The following is a 20,726-nucleotide window of genomic DNA, read 5'->3' on the forward strand; positions in this document are numbered from 1 at the left end:
TTCCCTGAATTCCTCATACATTTTAGAATCAAATGACAAATGGATTTTGTCACAGTACAAATTATTAAGATGAAACTAAACGAACAAATGAGGGGTGTAGACGAACACGGTACTTGTTGACGAACACTGTACTTGTTGAAATATAAAAACAAATTCAGATTTTACACCGTGTAGTATTTTCTCCTATTAGAGCTATCCCTTCGTCTAATATTGCATACATTGGCTCACGCGTTTTAGACTATTCATGGGAAGAGTATGGTGGCACGAATTATGGAATTACACAAATAAACAACACAATGATCAAGTAAATTCAACAGAAATCGTAAAAGTTTCCGTCCTGAGTGACGCCATGATTGACGGAAAGTCACGCACAACGACGGCGGTAGTTATCTGCATTTCTGACTAATTCTCTTGGTTACATTGGAAAACATAAAACAAATAACAGCACGCAGATTGTCAGAATATATCTGATTACTTACATGACACAGTTATGTATATGCGATCCCTCATTCAACGAAAATCCTCCTCTGGAAATCCCGCGAAATTGCTATTTTATAAAAGTCAGTCACCGGTATTGATGTCATAGGGGAGAAAACATTGTTGTACATATTTGGTAATTTCTTTGAGGTGAATTGTTTTAACTCACGCGGCACCATTCGGGTTCTTTGATCTTATCAGTTTGCATTATCATCATCATCATTATAATCACCAGTTCGCCGAAACGTTTTTAGGTTTAGGTGTAGGGTCACATTATTTATGAATAGTAAGCAGTACGTCGAATGACGTCACTCTTGTGTTATGTATTAATGCGCCACTGCGATCATAAGAAAAGACAAAATGCATCGATTCGATGCTAAAGAGATGCGAGTTTAGGGTGTGTAAGAAACAGATTACTGCACTCGTGCCTGTCAGATACCATTGATCTTACAACTCGTTGTTTCAAAGCGTATCTAGCTCGCTTTCGCGCGTTATATACGTTTTGAAACAACTCATTGTAAGGTAAATGGTATCTGACAGACACTCGTGTATTATTCTCAATGTACCATATGTTCCTGTGGTTGCTCAGGTGAACACTTCACTTGCCTTTGCAAGTGTTTGTTCGGAGGACTCCCTCACCTTTTCGCAAAGACTTGGTATCATCACCATTGTGATTCATAAACACATGCTTATGATATTGTCGCGATCGTACGGCGTTTGAGTAGCCGAAGGCCCGGGTTCGATTCCTTACATATGTACAATGTGTGAAGCCCGTTTCTGGTGTCCCCCGCCGTAATGTTGCTGGAATATTACTAAAAGCGGCGTGAAACCAAACTCACTCAAGCAACAGTCGCAAACACACGCAAACAAACTTGTGTTAGTAAGCATATAGCCTTCAACTGGTTAGTCACTGCTATTTCGCTACATACAGACGATTACAGTTTGTGGAAACATCAAGAAATAGGTACAAGAGTAATCCACTCTCAGAGAGCAAAGGTCGGCTTCGTAAAGGATTGACTGTAAGATCAGGCAGGCTGGTATGTGGCTCGTAGTCTTCCGCCGACATAGTCACGGGACGTGACGGGTTTATATTTGTTGGACCCATCCAGACACTCAATAACAACATCATCGTCAGGATCCACAAACAGGGCAACAGACTGTCGACAACAAGCCTTCATCTTCTCGTCGTGTGGGATGATCACTCGGTGGACCTGGTCATATCAGACAATTGTGGTATGTAGTTTGCATATGCAGTGTGTACAGTCTGCTTGTGAAGATCTAATAAAACAATAGACTGTTTTAATTAGGATCCAATTAGCTTGTTACTGCTGTTTAATTCTCCTATCATTTTATCCGTATCCTTTCTGTACATCTGGCTTCATCAGCTGTGTGCTATTTGTTATCCTTACTGTAAATCTGGCTTCATCACCTGTGCGCTATGTGTTATCCTTACTGTACATCTGGTTTCATCACCTGTGTGTTTCATCACCTGTGTGCTATTTGTTATCCTTACTGTACATCTGGCTTCATTACCCCTGTGCTATTTGTTATGCTTACTGTACATCTGGCTTCATTACCCCTGTGCTATCTGTTATCCTTACTGTTCATCTTGCTTCGTAACCTGTGTGCTATTTGTTATCCTTACTGTACATCTGGCTTCATCACCTGTGTGCTATTTGTTATCCTTACTGTACATCTGGCTTCATCACCTGTGTGCTATTTGTTATCCTTACTGTACATCTGGCTTCATCACCTGTGTGCTGTTTGTTATCCTTACTGTACATCTGGCTTAATTACCCCTGTGCTTCATCACCTGTGTGCTATTTGTTATCCTTACTGTACATCTGGTTTCATCACCTGTGTGCTATTTGTTATTCTTACTGTACATCTGGCTTCATTACCCGTGTGCTTCATTACCTGTGTGCTATTTGTTATCCTTACTGTACATCTGGCTTCACTACCCGTGTGCTTCATCACCTGTGTGCTATTTTTTATTCTTACTGTACATCTGGCTTCACTACCCGTGTGCTTCATTACCTGTGTGCTATTTGTTATCCTTACTGTACATCTGGCTTCATCACCTGTGTGCTTCATCACCTGTGTGCTATTTGTTATCCTTATTGTACATCTGGTTTCATCACCTGTGTACTATTTGTTATTCTTACTGTACATCTGGCTTCACTACCCGTGTGCTTCATCACCTGTGTGCTATTTGTTATTCTTACTGTACATCTGGCTTCACTACCCGTGTGCTTCATCACCTGTGTGCTATTTGTTATTCTTACTGTACATCTGGCTTCACTACCCGTGTGCTTCATCACCTGTGTGCTATTTGTTATCCTTACTGTACATCTGGCTTCACTACCCGTGTGCTTCATTACCTGTGTGCTATTTGTTATCCTTACTGTACATCTGGCTTCACTACCCGTGTGCTTCATTACCTGCTTGCTATTTGTTATCCTTACTGTACATCTGGCTTCATTACCCGTGTGCTTTTTGTTATCCCTACTGTACATCTGGCTTCACTACCCGTGTGCTTCATTACCTGCGTGCTATTTGTTATCCTTACTGTACATCTGGTTTCATCACCTGTGTGCTATTTGTTATCCTTACTGTACGTCTGGCTTCACTACCCGTGTGCTATTTGTTATTCTTACTGTACATCTGGCTTCATTACCTGTGTGCTATTTGTTATCCTTACTGTACATCTGGCTTCATTACCCGTGTGCTTCATTACCTGTGTGCTATTTGATATTCTTACTGTACATCTGGCTTCACTACCCGTGTGCTTCATTACCTGCGTGCCATTTGTTATCCTTACTGTACATCTGGCTTCACTACCCGTGTGCTTCATCACCTGTGTGCTATTTGTTATCCTTACTGTACATCTGGCTTCATTACCCCTGTGCTTCATCACCTGTGTGCTATTTGTTATCCTTACTGTACATCTGGCTTCATTACCCCTGTGCTTCATCCCCTGTGTGCTATTTGTTATCCTTACTGTACATCTGGCTTCATCACCTGTGTGCTATTTGTTATTCTTACTGTACATCTGGCTTCATCACCTGTGTGCTATTTGTTATCCTTACCGTACAGCTGGCGTCATTACCCCTGTGCTATCTGTTATCCTTACTGTTTATCTTGCTTTGTAACCTGTGTGCTATTTTTTATTCTTACTGTTCATCTTGCTTCGTAACCTGTGTGATATTTGTTATCCTTACTGTACATCTGGCTTCATTACCTGCGTGCTATTTGTTATCCTTACTGTACATCTGGCTTCATTACCTGTGTGCTATTTGTTATCCTTACTGTACATCTGGCTTCATTACCTGCTTGCTATTTGTTATCCTTACTGTACATCTGGCTTTATCACCTGTGTGCCATTTGTTATCCTTACTGTACATCTGGCTTCATCACCTGTGTGCTATTTGTTATCCTTACTGTACATCTGGCTTCATCACCTGTGTGCTATTTGTTATCCTTACTGTACATCTGGCGTCATTACCCCTGTGCTATCTGTTATCCTTACTGTTCATCTTGTTTTGTAACCTGTGCGCTATTTGTTATTCTTACTGTACATCTGGCTTCATCACCTGTGTGCTATTTTTTATTCTTACTGTACATCTGGCTTCTTCACCTGCGTGCTATTTTTTATTCTTACTGTTCATCTTGCTTCGTAACCTGTGTGATATTTGTTATTCTTACTGTTCATCTTGCTTCGTAACCTGTGTGCTATTTGTTATTCTTACTGTACATCTGGCTTCATCACCTGTGTGCTATTTGTTATTCTTACTGTACATCTGGCTTCATTACCTGCGTGCTTTTTTTTATTCTTACTGTTCATCTTGCTTCGTAACCTGTGTGCTATTTTTTATTCTTACTGTTCATCTTGCTTCGTAACCTGTGTGCTATTTGTTATTCTTACTGTACATCTGACTTCATCCAATCACCTGTATGCTACTTGTTATCTATTACCTTGTTATCTATTGTTGTCAATTTAATCTGCTGCTTATCCCAACATGTCATGCATATACACCTCTCATCACTTGGTTGTTGTCACTCCAGCTTCATAATAACGTAAGAATATACATTGAAACGTTGCTATATGCAATAAACAAGAGGTTTTTTATCCATAAAGTTGAACGTTTTCTTCTAGAATGCAAAGCACCAGACAGTGCGTATTGGCATATGCTTTAAGTTGATTATGTGCCTCAACAGACACAGCAGTTTTATGGAAATCAGTCGGAAGCTATAAATATGCCTGACAAGGTGGACGTGGTTTTCTGTACATATTAACTGGCTAACGTGGGTAGATTGGACAATTTATGGTACCAGAAATTAAACATGTAAAACATGTTACAACCAAATTTATTTATAACATACCGTAGCTTTTAGTTTGTCGGCGGTCCATCTCTGCATGAGGTCTCCAATATTGACGACTATAGTGCCTTCAATTGGAATGACTGGCATGAACTCTCCAATTGGTGAAACAATCTGTGAATAGAAACAGTTTGAGTAGGATCTAACAGTGTAGAACGTAACCATGACAGTGTAGACCGTAACCATGACAGGGTGGACCGTAACCATAACACTGTAGACTGTAACCATGACAGTGTAGAACGTAACCATGACAGTGTAGACCGTAACCATGACAGGGTGGACCGTAACCATAACACTGTAGACTGTAACCATGACAGTGTAGACCGTAACCATGACAGAGTGGACCATAACCACAACACTGTAGACCGTAACCATGACAGTGTAAACCGTAACCATGACAGTGTGGACCATAACCATAACACTGTAGACCGTAACCATGACAGAATGGACCATAACCATGACAGAGTGGACTGTAACCACGACAGTGTGGATTGTAACTATAACACTGTAGACTGTAACCATAACACTGTAGACTGTAATCATGACAGGCTGGATTGTAACCATAACACTGTAGACTGTAACCATAAAACTGTAGACTGTAATCATGACAGGGTGGATTGTAACCATAACACTGTAGACTGTAATCATGACAGGCTGGACTGTAACCATAACACTGTAGACTGTAATCATGACAGGCTGGATTGTAACCATAACACTGTAGACTGTAACCATAAAACTGTAGACTGTAATCATGACAGGCTGGATTGTAACTATAACACTGTAGACTGTAACCATAACACTGTAGACTGTAACCATAACACTGTAGACTGTAACCATAACACTGTAGACTGTAATCATGACAGTGTGGACAGTAACCACGACAGTGTGGATTGTAACTATAACACTGTAGACCGTAACCATGACAGAATGGACCATAACCATGACAGAGTGGACTGTAACCACGACAGTGTGGATTGTAACTATAACACTGTAGACTGTAACCATAACACTGTAGACTGTAATCATGACAGGGTGGATTGTAACCATAACACTGTAGACTGTAACCATAACACTGTAGACTGTAATCATGACAGGGTGGATTGTAACCATAACACTGTAGACTGTAACCATAAAACTGTAGACTGTAATCATGACAGGCTGGATTGTAACTATAACACTGTAGACTGTAACCATAACACTGTAGACTGTAACCATAACACTGTAGACTGTAACCATAACACTGTAGACTGTAATCATGACAGTGTGGACAGTAACCACGACAGTGTGGATTGTAACTATAACACTGTAGACTGTAACCATAACACTGTAGACTGTAATCATGACAGGGTGGACTGTAACCATGACAGTGTGGTTTGTAACCACGACAGTGTGGATTGTAACTATAACACTGTAGACTGTAACCATAACACTGTAGACTGTAATCAAGACAGGGTGGATTGTAACAATAACACTGTAGACTGTAACCATAACACTGTAGACTGTAATCATGACAGTGTGGACTGTAACCACGACAGTGTGGATTGTAAATGTAACACTGTAGACTGTAACCATAACACTGTAGACTGTAACCATAACACTGTAGACTGTAACCATAACACTGTAAACTGTAATCATGACAGGCTGGACTGTAACCATAACACTGTAGACTGTAACCATAACACTGTAGACTGTAATCATGACAGGCTGGACTGTAACCATAACACTGTAGACTGTAACCATAACACTGTAGACTGTAATCATGACAGGGTGGACTGTAACCATAACACTGTAGACTGTAATCATGACAGGGTGGACTGTAACCATAACACTGTAGACTGTAATCATGACAGGCTGGACTGTAACCATAACACTGTAGACTGTAATCATGACAGGCTGGACTGTAACCATAACACTGTAGACTGTAATCATGACAGGCTGGACTGTAACCATAACACTGTAGACTGTAACCATGACAGTGTGGACCGTAACCATGACACTTTAAAGACCAAGAAAGCAGTGCCTGTGTGTAAGTGCTGATTATTATAAACAGTTTGTTTGAGGCATCATGACATGTGATCATCACCATCAACCACATACTCGCACAATACACACCTCCAGCCCCCCACACTGGTCCTGAAATAGGAGGGTTACAGTCCCGTAGTCGCTGTGCTCGCCACACCTCAACTGGCCAGGCTTTACAGCTGAAGTTAAGAATAGACACATAAAGATAAGTCACACACACAATAAGTCACAAACAACAAGTAAGAACGAAGTGTGATTTATGATACACTTCAGTGTGAAAGACTGAGTTTTCTGAAGTTGAGAAAAGTGTTATTTTCATTCCAGTGAACATAACATTTGATAACTCACTGCAGTGAACATAACACTTTGACGGAACTGTTGTCATACAAGAGTTACCTCCCCTCAAATTTTCTCCTTTTACCGTTAGAGACGGTACACAAACTGGTGACGTCGTTTTTACGTTAGTTCCACATTGACAAGGCAAAATAATGACAGATGGTCATTTATGGAGTTAATGTCGCTTCTTGACGTTTGTTATTCTCTCGAAAATGTTTCATCATAAACATCAATTTCTCGCATCAGAAAGTAGGAGAGATATGACAATCCGTATTTGGAGAAAAAGGTACAGATAATAAAGATGGTGAAAATCAAATGGTCAAATGCCAAACTTAACCCACCTGTTCGTAAAATGGACTTGTCCGACATTTCCGAGATTCTTTTCAGGGAGTCAACATTATTATAATTTGGGTAAATGTTTTTAAAGCTTCAACATTTTATCAACATCCTTAGATGTACATAATGTTGCTATCTCATATAAGACATAAACGACAGCGCCCTTCATCGTTTATTCTCCCTGCAGTTTTTTTATTGTAATCTCAAACTCTTCATTTATTTCTTAAATAATACACACATGTGGAGACACATTCAAGGTTCATTTCACAGGGGGAAGGGAACCCGCTTCCTCAGTGTACGTAATATAGATGATGTATGTGCTGGGCAACCCCACCTGGACCAGACCTAGACCCTGAAAATGCCCCATGTAAGCATTTTCAAGGAATAGGTCTTGTCCAGTACCCCCATCATCTATACTACTGTGTAACAAAACAACACATTATCTAATTGAACGTTCCATACATACAGGCTCCCGCAGGTAGAATAGGATAGTATAGACTTCTTAGGGTACCGGGGCTCTTCTTGCTTCCAAAGCTTTGGTGACAATTGCGGAGAAAATTCCTATCCTGTAAACAGATTGCATATAGCTCATCGTATTAGCTCAACTCATCACCAAGAAAAGTAGCAATAGGGTGATAAGGTTGGTAAGTTTGCTTGTTGCTTGTCTAGCTATATGAAGGCGGTCTGTCTAGACCAGACACCCAAGTCATTCACATCATGAGCATCGATCCACGCAATTGGGATAAGATGACATGCATCAATCAAGTCAGCCGTTTCCGTTAGTCGCCTCTTACAACAAGCATAGTCGGCTCTTACGGCAAGCATGGGTTACTGAAGACCTATTCTAACGCAATACACAGAGATGTGACAAAAAGCCATTAGGACAGCCCAATACACAGCCATAGGACACAAGCCATTAATCTCCTAAGGGTCAAACCTACCGACAACCCAATACAAAGCGATATGACGTCAAGGATCCGGAGTGCCAGCTTGGTGCTCTGCTCATAGAACTCTCCATAAGCAGCCTCCATTCCAGGCACACTGACTGGCCATTGCTGAAAGTATAGTGTCACAGTAATCTACTGTACATCTACTGTAGCACACTCATGTATTTACTGCACTTCACTTTTCATATGGTTCCACCTTTACCTGTATGGAACTGTATGTGTCCATCGACCTTGTGCCACCTCTGATTTAGAGCTATGATCTACGTATTCATTTCAGTTTAGGCCTCATTATTAACTTGTATAGGTGATCATTCATAACCCTCTTTGAATGTTTGTACACAAATAACTACAGGATCGTCTGAAGTACATTATGATGGTTGTGTCTTGAAAATTGACAACCTCTGATACTATTTGTTGTGCTTTTAATGATTGATCTTCTAGAAACAACTTCAAAAGCATGGATTCAAGGATAAATACTTGCATTTACTCTATAAAATGGTTACACAAAGTTGCCATGAATGCGTTTTAAACAGAGAACATGATGTGATCACCATCCAAAAACTAAAAAACACATACAATTTTATGACATTGAAAGCTATTACTATTTACATGTTCTATGTGGTAACATGACTTTGTGTACTTACAATGTCAAAAGGTCCTTCACATGACGTGTAGTTAAAAGATTCCTTGAGGTCTCCCGGCTTTGACACATCCAGTCTACAGCATTAAACTTATGTTCCTATTGACAGTGACATAATCATCACAATATAAAGCACTACTGAAATGCCGGGTGGTTTAAAGTGACAACATTAGCACCAGCTGCCTTGTATTGATCACAATAACGAACCATGTAACAACCTTGGCCAGAGCAGGATCTGTGTTGCCAATTCTAGTTGGATGCCCTTTGGCCATGCACTGTCCAAGACTGCATATGATATATGGGATATATAGTACACGTATATCATCACATCTATGCAGTTCATTTCCACGGTTTCACATTAAATAACCTTGAGTTACTTGAGGCAACAAAGTGGAACATAGATAATAAATGCCATAATACATATTGTATATCATGCACACAGAAACTTATGTGTGTAGTTCATTCCACGGTTTCACATTAAATAACCTTGAGATACTTGAGGCAATGAAGTGGAACGTACATAATAAATGCAATAATACATATAGTATATCATGCACGTAACAAACTTATGTATGTAGTTCATTCCGAGGTTTCACATTAAATAGCCTCCACTTTTTGGGGCTTTGAAACATAATATAGGGGCACAAGGCCTGCATCTTAGTATCATATACCGCAGATCTATGAAAGTAATATCGAGCGCTCCACACAAAGTCGATACCACGTGTAGCTCTAGAATAACACAGATGTGGCATCATTTTGTAATACCGTGTTGTTGTAGACTAAGTCTGGAGAGGTGACTCATGCCGTTCCTTTGCTGTAATGCCGTGTCTAAAGTGAATGTGTACATTGTTGTAGACTAAGCCTGGAGTGATGACTCACACCGTTCCTTTGCTGTAATGCCGTGTCTTAGTGAATGTGTACATTGTTGTAGACTAAGTCTGGAGAGGTGACTCATACAGTTCCTTTGCTGTAATGCCGTGTCTAAAGTGAATGTGTACATTGTTGTAGACTAAGCCTGGAGTGGTGACTCATACCGTTCCTTTGCTGTAATGCCGTGTCTAAAGTGAATGTGTACATTGTTGTAGCTAAGCCTGGAGTGGTGACTCATACCGTTCCTTTGCTGTAATGCCGTGTCTAAAGTGAATGTGTACATTGTTGTAGACTAAGCCTGGAGTGGTGACTCATACCGTTCCTTTGCTGTAATGCCGTGTCTAAAGTGAATGTGTACATTGTTGTAGACTAAGCCTGGAGTGGTGACTCATACCGTTCCTTTGCTGTAATGCCGTGTCTTAAGTGAATGTGTACATTGTTGTAGACTAAGCCTGGAGTGGTGACTCATACCGTTCCTTTGCTGTAATGCCGTGTCTTAAGTGAATGTGTACATTGTTGTAGCTAAGCCTGGAGTGGTGACTCATACCGTTCCTTTGCTGTAATGCCGTGTCTAAAGTGAATGTGTACATTGTTGTAGACTAAGCCTGGAGTGGTGACTCATACCGTTCCTTTGCAAATGCTTGGTATCCATTGAATCCACCGGTCGGAGATTCACATGTTGTCTTTACCGATGTCGGTTGGGTAAAGAAGGTTTTGTTAATCCTAAAGAACTCGTCAATCTGAAACAAATGGGAAAATCAGTTTGTAGATGTTTCTGTGCCATATATCTATCAGTAATTTTGGTTGAGGTAAGGTATAATGCTTAAGCATATTAACATTTGTGGTCTCACATCATACAGAACAGAAGCGAAAATATTCTTCAACATGATTATGCACACACTGTATATATTTAGAGTGATAGAAGTGTGATATGCTGCCAAATGTATATGCTAGTATTTCATTTAAGAATTGAGTTTCATTTTGTGGGAGTTCATTTGATGAAGCAGCATAGAGTGGCCCTCACTCTTTGAAGGTTCATATTCCAATGAACTCACACAAAGTGAAAGTGAATCTTTATATATTTATTCTATTACTATTTTTTTACCTTGAAGTATGTAGATCAATACACAATCTTATGTAGTGACTGCATGTTTTCACTGTCAGGCATGCAACAATCAGCTGTATCGAGGAATGAAATAGTTCCTCAAAAGAAGAAGTGACATGAGAGTATGTAACATTGTTGTATAGTGACATATGTTGTAGTTTGTCTACAAATATATATTCAAATAATATCATTATTAGTAGAGTCAGGTCTGATAAGAACTACCTCAGTAAGTCAGTCACAATTACAGCGCGTCGTAATATATTTACATTAAGTACAGGACATCAAAATGGCCGACACGATAAACGTGATGGGAGAGATTTCAGAAGTTGTTAATAAACCTGTGACGATTACTTGTGTTAGTTGTCATTGATCAGTTGGCCGATCATTGAAATATGGTTGTAGAAATGTGTCGAATAGATACTAAGGTAAATTCGTAGACTGCGGTAGACAGTCACTGTCAGTCTAGACACAGATCGAGTCGATACTATGATAGTTTAGATCTGCATTACTTCGTTTTGATCACTAGGATGGGTCGTAGCTGGGATATATGTGAACGATCATAAGACCAAATCCATGAATTTCTTAATATATGCACAATCATGAGTTCATGATCAAAGGGTCTTAACTATGAGAAACTACGCTTGTGTATGTATCCGTGCTTTGGAATTCCCAAGGGTTTCGCCAGGAATGTGGAAGTAGCCCGTCAGTGGTTGTGTCATTTCAAGAATACAGTCTCGTGAAACACTATGGACTTCAAATTGTGTCGTTTAAAAACGCTTACGAAAGTCAGTTTCTCGGTCATGTGATCGGCCCTCGCCCGAAGACGGTAATTCATGTGAACTTCTCATTAAAAGAAATATATGAATTTTAGAATGGTACATTTATTTATGAAACAAACCAGCGTCAGAACCACCTATCCAACTTTCAATATAAATGAGGTAACGTTTAACCCCACTTTGAACAGTATTTCACTGAATAGAGTAAGCTTAATGTGTGAAGAAATCCCATAGAATCGCACTAGATGTTTACTACTTGGGTTAATCCGTGACCACATGTATAGTGCTGGCATACAAAGAACTTGAATAAGGACGAAGCTTGCATTCGACCCAGCTGTCGGAGGGATTCTGACACAAGAAAAGGGATGCCCTTCGTAACAGCGATTTGCGGTGCCTTAGATCTCTGTGTCATTCTTCAGAGCTGACATGGCTGATTTGTGGTATTGAATGACAGGTACAAAAACAACAGTTGTCACTTAGTGTTAAATAATAGCTCCGGACAAATTTGGAATGCGTACATATCAAAAGACTGTAATTTGAATAGTGTAATGGTACAATATGCACTGTACATTAGGGTCAGCTTTTAACATGAGTCTGCGAACAGTTTGAAGACGTCCTAATCGTACGTGACTGAAGTAATTTAGGTGTTTAATTGGGACCGAACATGTAATTTCTCTCTGTCTGTATGGTGACCCGTGAAGATCAAGGGTAGAATAGGTCTTCAGCAACCCATGCTTGCCGTAAAAGCCGACAATGCTTGATGTGAGAGGCGACTAAGGGGATGGAGTGGTCAGGCTCGCTGACCACATTTAATTGATAAATATTGATATTTGGTGGTTATATTGGATTAATGCAAATGATTGAGTATTCTACATGCATCCTTGGGTCTGTTTACCCAAGTGTAGAAGTTCAAATCACTCAAATGTGTCATCAGAGATCAACAGTGTGTTGATACTCTATGTCTTGTCGTCCATCTTGGAATTTTGGGCCACCAGGGGGTGGTATTAGTATCAGCTATACGTCAGTGAGTTAGTGTGCCAAGTTATATGCATATAGGTCCTAGCACACTGTTTTAGAGTTGGCGGCCATCTTGAATGTTTGCACATTTATGGAAAATGTTCAGTAGTTGTGAATATGTTTTCAGAAACATAACATGGCTATTTCGCAATACAACACATGCTTTTTTCATCAAAACATTGAACCTCATCTGAAATATGGAAGATATATTGATAATTGGCGATCATATTTGATTATGCAAATTAGACATATTTCATAAACTAGGATTGCTTGTGACTTTTAGTATGTTGTTCTTGGGACCTTGTAGAAATGCATTGTGGTAAAATAAATTCTGTTGCAATTTGTTTCAAGTTGAGTGAAAAAATGGCCTAGATTGCCAGGACTATAAAGGGGAATCCCCTCAGAGGCGGAATTAGTCCTTTGGAGACGATTTCGTCTGTCGTTTTTATCGTCCGTTTTATGCTATTTCCCATTTTCAAAAATTTATTTGGTCAAGCATTTCTGATTAAGAATGCCCTAAAGTAATAAATTCTGCAAAGTTCCCATGTTGAGTTTACTTGAAATTAAACATAGACAGTTGATCACAAATGCACTAAAGACATCTGGGCCCACTTCCATAAAGCGATCTTAGCGCTAAGATGATCTTAACTCCCATACTTTAACATAGGCTTACAATAGTGGTAGCGCTAAGATCGCTTTGTGCAAGTGGGCCCTGGTCATCAAAAACAGAGTCGTCCGAAATACTGAAACAATTATCTTGTTTGAGGAGTTACCTACCTTATCAATGGTCATAATATTGTAAAACAAATAAGATCATGATAAGAAATGAGTGTCAACCAGGCGAAGTGCCATGTCGAATCGGCCCAGAGAGAGGCCATGCATCTGAACGACCATTGCATCGAGTTTATGTGCAGTGTGTTGAGAAGATAAGCAATCCCGCAGAGTCATTTACTTGGATGAAGTCAGCTGGCCTGAAAGCTAAACAGAAGGCTGTCTGTTTGCTGGTCAAGGCCAGTCACTTCCCACTCGAAACCGTCAATGTGTGGTTTTGCATCAACATGTAAATATGAAATGTAGCTTATGCAATAAATTTGGGAGAGTACCCGGGTTTGCTACCAGGAATATAGCCCTTCTGACAATCTCGGTAATGCAGAAGGCTGCAGTGTTGGGGAGTCTTCACATACTCCGAAAAGTTCCGGGAAGGGTTTGACAAGGCAGCGGTTTCTGGGAGAAGTCCCATTCGCTGTCTAGGTTGCGTGTAGAGGGGGCAAGGGCCCTGAACTGATGATGAGCCTAACAAGCCTGACTGTGCCAGGATCACCAAAACCCTCTTTGCTGCATTTTTTTATATTTTAATCTGTAAATGATAATAATTATAATGTATCGTCTGTGCTTGGCGATTTCTGGAAACAACGGAAATATGTCTAAATATGATTACACTGCATGACCAATTTCGATGATGTTAAGAAATATGATGCAAAAGCTAATCACACAATTTGTAACAGATGAACAGATAAATGTCCTGACAGTTTATGTTTGTGAGAAATATGTTTAATATTATTACCCAGCATAATCATTTTCTATGGCATTAAGAGATATGATGCTAATATTATTCATCTGCCCATACGCTATTTCCAATTAATATTTAACTGGCATGTCACCTGCGAATGTTTATTATGCCTAAGTACCTCACTGAGCGAGTCCAATTTCATTTTTCACCAGTTTCAGAGGTATTGTCATGACGTCATACACAGAATAATAGCATGACAAAGTATAGAATATCCGACCTGTGAAGATCGAGGTTACAATCGGTCTTCAGCGACCGATGCTTCCGTAAAAAGTGACTATGCATGTCGTGAAAGGCGACTAACGGGATCGGGTGGTCAGGCTCGCTGACTTGGTTGATGCATCGTATCCTAAATGCGTAGATCAATAATCATGATGTCAATCTTTGGATTGTCTGGTCAAGATTCGATTTATTTACAGGTCGCCGTCATAAAACTGAAATATTGCTGGGTGCATCGTTAAACAACAAACAAACCCATCAGCATCATTAAAACACTAGATTGTTTCGCACAACGAACGAAATCAAGAGTGTAAATTCTGTCAGACATCATCGTAGTTCCAGGCTCGCAGATTCCAAGGCACATATACGTCACATATACGTCACATATGTTACATGTACGTCACATATACTTCACATATATGTCACATGTACGTCACATATGTTAAATGTACGTCACATGTACGTCACATGTACGTCACATATGTTACATGTACGTCACATATGCCACATGTACGTCACATATGTAACATGTACGTCACATATGTTACATATACGTCACATATAAGTCACATGTACGTCACATATACGTCACATATATGTCACATGTACGTACCATATACGTCACATATACATCATATATACATCACATATACGTTACATGTTCGTCATATGTTAGGCAAAATATGTTAGTAAAACAGCATGGACCACCCAAGGATGCAAGCATTGCACATGGACACGGTTCAAACATCAATCTCTCGTACACAGCTCTGTTCTTCGCAGTTCGCAAACGGACCCGTGAAGAATAGGTCTTCAGCTTGCTGTAAGAGGCGAATGAGCCTGTCGTATGAGGCGACTAACGGGATCGGGTGATCAGACTCGCTGACTTGGTTGATGGATGTCATCGTATTCCAATTGCGTGGATCGATGCTCGTGATGTCATTCACCGGATTGTCTGATCCGGACTCGATGATTTACAGACCGCCGTCATATAGCTGGAATATTGCTGAGCGCGGAGTTTAACAACAAACAAACAAAGCATTTTCAAACCATAATTAATTTAGCCAAACGCTACATGATATCTTCAGGCAAACATAATCACTATAATAACGGTCAGGATGGGCCTCGTTGGCCCAGTTGGCCTAGGTATTACGATGGAACCTATAGATTCTGACCTCTGATCAGCGATGGTTCGACACCCAGCTCCAGCTACATGGGAAGGGCTGTCGAAAGTCGATGGTTTAGCCCGAGCCCTTAAGTTTTCTTCGCCAATCAACACAGGCAACTGTCATATACGTGAAATATTCCAAACAGCTGCGTAAAGCAATAATAAAAATAATAATGGTTGAGGTATCTTAAAATACTTACATCTAATCCCCTTATTTGTCAGGCTGTGTCAACTGCACAAGACATTCCACTACAACAATCAGTTTGCAAACTGACAGCATGGCATTTTTTTCCTCCAAGGGATACTAGTATAACTCTCGTCCAAACTCTTTAACTCTAAACCAAAAGCTCGATCAACATTACAAGGGGGGTGGGCCGAAAACTAGTCCATATTTTCATAAAACGTCGAGCTACCTTGAACCGACAAGAAGGTTATGTTAACAGTCGGATACACCAGCTAGCATACGGGAAAACCATTAACTGTTATTCTGATTTCATCTGTCTCTTTATATTTGTTTGAAGGGATAAAGGTGCGTCATGTTATGGTAGTTATATGTATTTGCCTTGATGTCTCAACTCACAGTGAACTACGGTTTAAACGAACTCAAAGGGGCCACTAATTTTAGTTCGTTATAACCGTAGTTCGTTATAAGCATATATACACCATGTCAACAGAAACTGTACAGCAAATGGACGCGATCAAAACTCATTTCGCTATATCCGCCAGTTCGTTATAAGCGTGTTCGTTATAAAAGTAGTTTACTGTATGGATGATGAAAACAGGGGTCCTAGCTAAAACGGCTCCAGGATACATTTAGATTCGTTATGAACACGGCCACGTCAGCTTCAGCTAAATGTACCAGGAGACGCCGAGGCGTGTATGTAGTGCGAGGTAGAGCTTAATATAAAAAATACCTTGATAAGAGGGTTTCCACAAACATATGTGGCGGGCGCTAATTGTTTTGATAAATACTAAATTTGTGTTCTAGATAATACTGATGGATTGTTTAAACATTATTTAAAGCAAAAACATTGACCACAAAGCATTAGACCAACATATGTACATTTCTCCCACTTTGAAAATGACAGATTTGGTGGTTGGTCTGTTTTGGTTTGGAAAAGAATAAACATGTGAATATGTTCATTTGTAATCTTTTCTATCTATTCGGATGTCATTTCGAGGAAGTACAACTTTTGAACACGAATAACATATTGGCTTTGTAAAAGTTAATTCAAAAAATATAACAGTGGCCCTGTACTATTGTGATGAATATACAGCACTGATGGGGTCGTAAACCACATCTTCAGCAACCCGTGCTTGTCATAAGAGGCGACTATGCCTGTCGTTATAGGCGACTAACGGGATCGGGTGGTCAGGCTCGCTGACTTGGTTGATGCATATCATCGTATCCCCAGCTGCGTGGATCGATGCTCATGATGTGAATCACTGGATTGTCTGGTCCAGACTCGATTATTTACATACCGCCGTCATTTATGTAGAGCATTTATGTTCAAGCTCGACTTCCCTTCAACACTGATTCTAAAGGACATGTTCCTCAGTTCCGCAAACGCCCCGTGGTCTTCATGCCTACCAATGACCATTATCTCACTTACCTTCTCTTGTGGCAATCCGTGATTTTTAATGTATAGAAACCCGACAGTGCTCAATGCGTGATAGACGTTGGCTGCAAGTGTTTCTAAATCCGAATCTGCCACTGATTCCTTATTTGTTATTTGCAAACCGTAGGCAGAGAAATCTATTATCGGCACTGTATCTTCCATCATGTCAGTCACTTGTGAAATGCAGGCAGTACTGAGACTATATCTAACGCTGAGACTTATGTACCAATATGCGTGGTTAGGTTGTATTAATGTCTTGGCTTGTTATTGCTGGAGCTGGGAGGTATATAAATGTATGCCACTATTCCATCTGTAGCACGGCATCTGGCACCAAGGTAAGGGCCAATTATGTCATTATTTAAGAAATAAATAACGAATGGGAGTTTTGTATCGTACAATAAAACACTGCAGGCAGAATAAACCATGAGGGGCGCATAATGTTCCTATCTCATAAAAGAAATAAATTAAACGACTCGCGGTCGTTGTTTATCGTACTATGAAACACTGCATGGAGAGTAAGGCCCGAGGGTCGATATTAAAGGAACCCAACAGATGATTGGCGCTGATAGGTGATTAGCAATAGACAGTGGGAGCCAACACTGAAGTCATCATAGATAAGTAATTCGTAATGGACACTGGGCAAACGGAGGTGAAAAAATGGACATAGCAAGGGGCAAATTGAAGCCAGCTAGGTAATTAGCCCCGACAAAGATCAAAGCGCAAAGTCCCAAGCACTAGGAAGATAGGTTCCCTGGCCACGATTCATGGCTGGCTGGTGTCAATTGCTTCTTGTAGTTTCCTTTGTCGCCAGTTGTTGTTGTTGGTAGACAGGACTTTGGTGGCTTCCCACATGATATTAAAGTTTTCGTTATTCAGGATATGTTCGGAAATAGCGGATTTCAGGTCGAGTTTGCTAACAGGTCCGATGTTATTTGAGTCTTGTGTTGAGGCGTCTAAGGGTATCACCAATGTACTGGTGGCTACAGTTGAAGGGTATCTGGTATATACATCCTCAGGGGTTGGGACTTGCGGTGCTTGTGTCTCTGCCATTGGCTTGTAGATGGGTCTTGATGGACTTGCCGCTAGAAAAGGTGACATCTATGTTGGCTTTGTTCTTGATGAAGCGGGAATCTGATGAGTGACAGGGCCTTGGTAGGGTATGGTGACTCTGATGGGCGAAGGAGCTGGTTTGGGCCTGGGGTTGGAGTTCTTGAGGGTCTTGCGGAAGGTTTTGGAGACTAGGTGGGCAGATATAGCTGTTGAGGGAGGTGAAGGTTTCCTTGAGATGGTCCAGTTCACTGCTTAGGGCATCAGGGTGGCAAATGGATCTGGCACGTCGGGTTAGGGTGGCGATGATGGCTAGTTTTATCTGGAGATGGTGGCGGGAGTTGTAGTGGATGTACTGGTCTGTGTGTGGGCTTGCGGTACACTGATGTTCTTAGTCCATCACCTGTGGTTTGGGGGGACACGTCTAGGAAAGGAAGATGTTGATTAGTGTCGGTTTCCATGGTGAACTGGATTTTCTGGTGCTGGGCGTTGAGATGTTTAAGGAGCTCTGTGGGGTCGTTCTGGTGGGCTATGGTGGTGAATGTGTCGACTACTTTTCGGTAGGGGATGGAATGGTGCTGTGGAGAGGGGTGATTCTTCGAATGATGTCGTGGAGATTTCAGAGATGAGAGGAGATAGAGGGGAGCCCATAGGTCTTCCTGATGTGTATCACTTCTAAATGCCTTTCAAAGACGTAAGTATTTTTTGTCTGACGCCAAACAACTGCACTCTGGTCAAGCGACGAAGACCTGGAAACAAACCATCTCCACTGGCCACGTGATGAGAATGTAGGAGACATGTTCATTGGCCACGTGATCAGTTTGTAGGAGTCACTTTCACAGCCCACGTGATTAATATGTAGGAGCCACTTTCACAGCACACGTGATCAGTATGTAGCAGCCACTTTCACAGCCCACGTGATCAGTATGTAGGAGCCGCTTTCACAGCCCACGTGATGAGTATGTAGTGACCACTTTCACAGCACACGTGATCAGTATGTAGTGGCCACTTTCACAGCCCACGTGATCAGTATGTAGGAGCCACTTTCACAGCCCACGTGATCAGTATGTAGGAGACATGTTCACTTACCGTACGTACTGCCCAACAGTAGCAGTTGATTAAATGTATTCGAATTATCCTGGGTGGGTCTTTTCAAGTTTTGAGATCATCTTGTCGCGCTACAGCAAGAGACACATATGGTCCATGTCGTACTGTTAATGTATATGCAGTTTTAAGTGCCTCGTCTATTTCAAGTATATGTGGCACGGCCATATTAAGCCAAGTTATTATCTACAGGAATATTTATCAATTCTATTATATAATTAAATACCTTAGATGACGTGGTCATAGAATATACAACCAGTAGATATTAGATTTCATAAAGATCCATTCTTGCCACGTAGACATTAGCATACACGAAGGAGGAGTTGATTTACTTCTGAAAGTGTCATCTTTCACTACTGACATGAAATGTGATCTTTTCAAAGGACAATAGTTTAGTCTAATTTGCGTAGAGCAGACGATGTCTGCAACAGCACTACCCGAAATGTTTGAGCTGAGATACTGCTCACTGGTCTCCTCTATTTTCTGTTCAGGTGGGTAATCACATCTAAGCATTGTAATTACATGGTATGATATTGATATGGTAAGATAAAACATGATATGACTAGTCGTTAGCTGATCAGCAATGTGCCATGAGGTATTAGAGGCTGAAGTACAGTAACTACATTGTGCCTGTGTTCGGAGGAAATCATGCTGTTGGTTCTGAGGAGGACACTGTTCCCATATGGGGTCAAGGGTTACCTTTTTATCATACACCATAAATCTATTGTAAACAGTATTTATGGGTCGTTACAAGTAACAGTGATTTATTATTTAGTGGTTCTCAATGATGCGCTTCGCTTAGGACCGGAAGTGCTAGTTTTAGAACGTTCGTCGGTCGCAACAGCGACATTGGTCCCATGGGTTCCCCAAATTGTTTTTTAGCATTGCATGCTATATCAAGTCGAACTTCAGCCATCCATAGTGTAAGTTTATTAATTATATCGTTAAGAACCTTTTAGATATGTTTTGCATGTAACTTATGTTATATTTTGTGTTTATTCAGTATGTGAAAATTCTAGTGTCATGTAGTATCAGAGACCACGTGTAAATTGTATGATGCGCACTTGAAATCACCACATAGTTTTTATAGATGTTCACT

General features: G+C 40.6%; 1 protein-coding gene across 1 annotated transcript; it reads right to left on the reverse strand.

Moving 5' to 3' along the window:
• Window positions 1-1,502: 1,502 nt before the first annotated feature.
• LOC139475877 (uncharacterized) lies at window positions 1,503-17,638 on the reverse strand. Its single transcript, XM_071259088.1, has 8 exons — window positions 17,471-17,638; window positions 10,633-10,748; window positions 9,143-9,215; window positions 8,493-8,606; window positions 8,018-8,117; window positions 6,970-7,058; window positions 4,861-4,971; window positions 1,503-1,688 (listed from the first exon to the last, which is right to left on the reverse strand). The coding sequence occupies exons 1-8, from the start codon at window positions 17,636-17,638 to the stop codon at window positions 1,503-1,505; spliced, it is 957 nt and encodes a 318-aa protein (XP_071115189.1).
• Window positions 17,639-20,726: the final 3,088 nt, after the last annotated feature.

Source organism: Haliotis cracherodii, unplaced genomic scaffold, assembly GCF_022045235.1.
Source record: "Haliotis cracherodii isolate W230 unplaced genomic scaffold, xgHalCrac1.p SCAF_3, whole genome shotgun sequence".
NCBI lineage: Eukaryota > Metazoa > Mollusca > Gastropoda > Lepetellida > Haliotidae > Haliotis > Haliotis cracherodii.

Coding starts and splice junctions, on each gene's coding strand:
- LOC139475877 (XM_071259088.1), bottom strand. CDS start 17,638: ATGGAAGATACAGTGCCGATAATAGATTTCTCTGCCTACGGTTTGCAA. Junction 9,216..10,632: donor CAAGCATTTGCAAAGGAACG/GTATGAGTCACC, acceptor TTAATGCTGTAG/ACTGGATGTGTCAAAGCCGG. Junction 8,118..8,492: donor CGCTTTGTATTGGGTTGTCG/GTAGGTTTGACC, acceptor ATCTGTTTACAG/GATAGGAATTTTCTCCGCAA.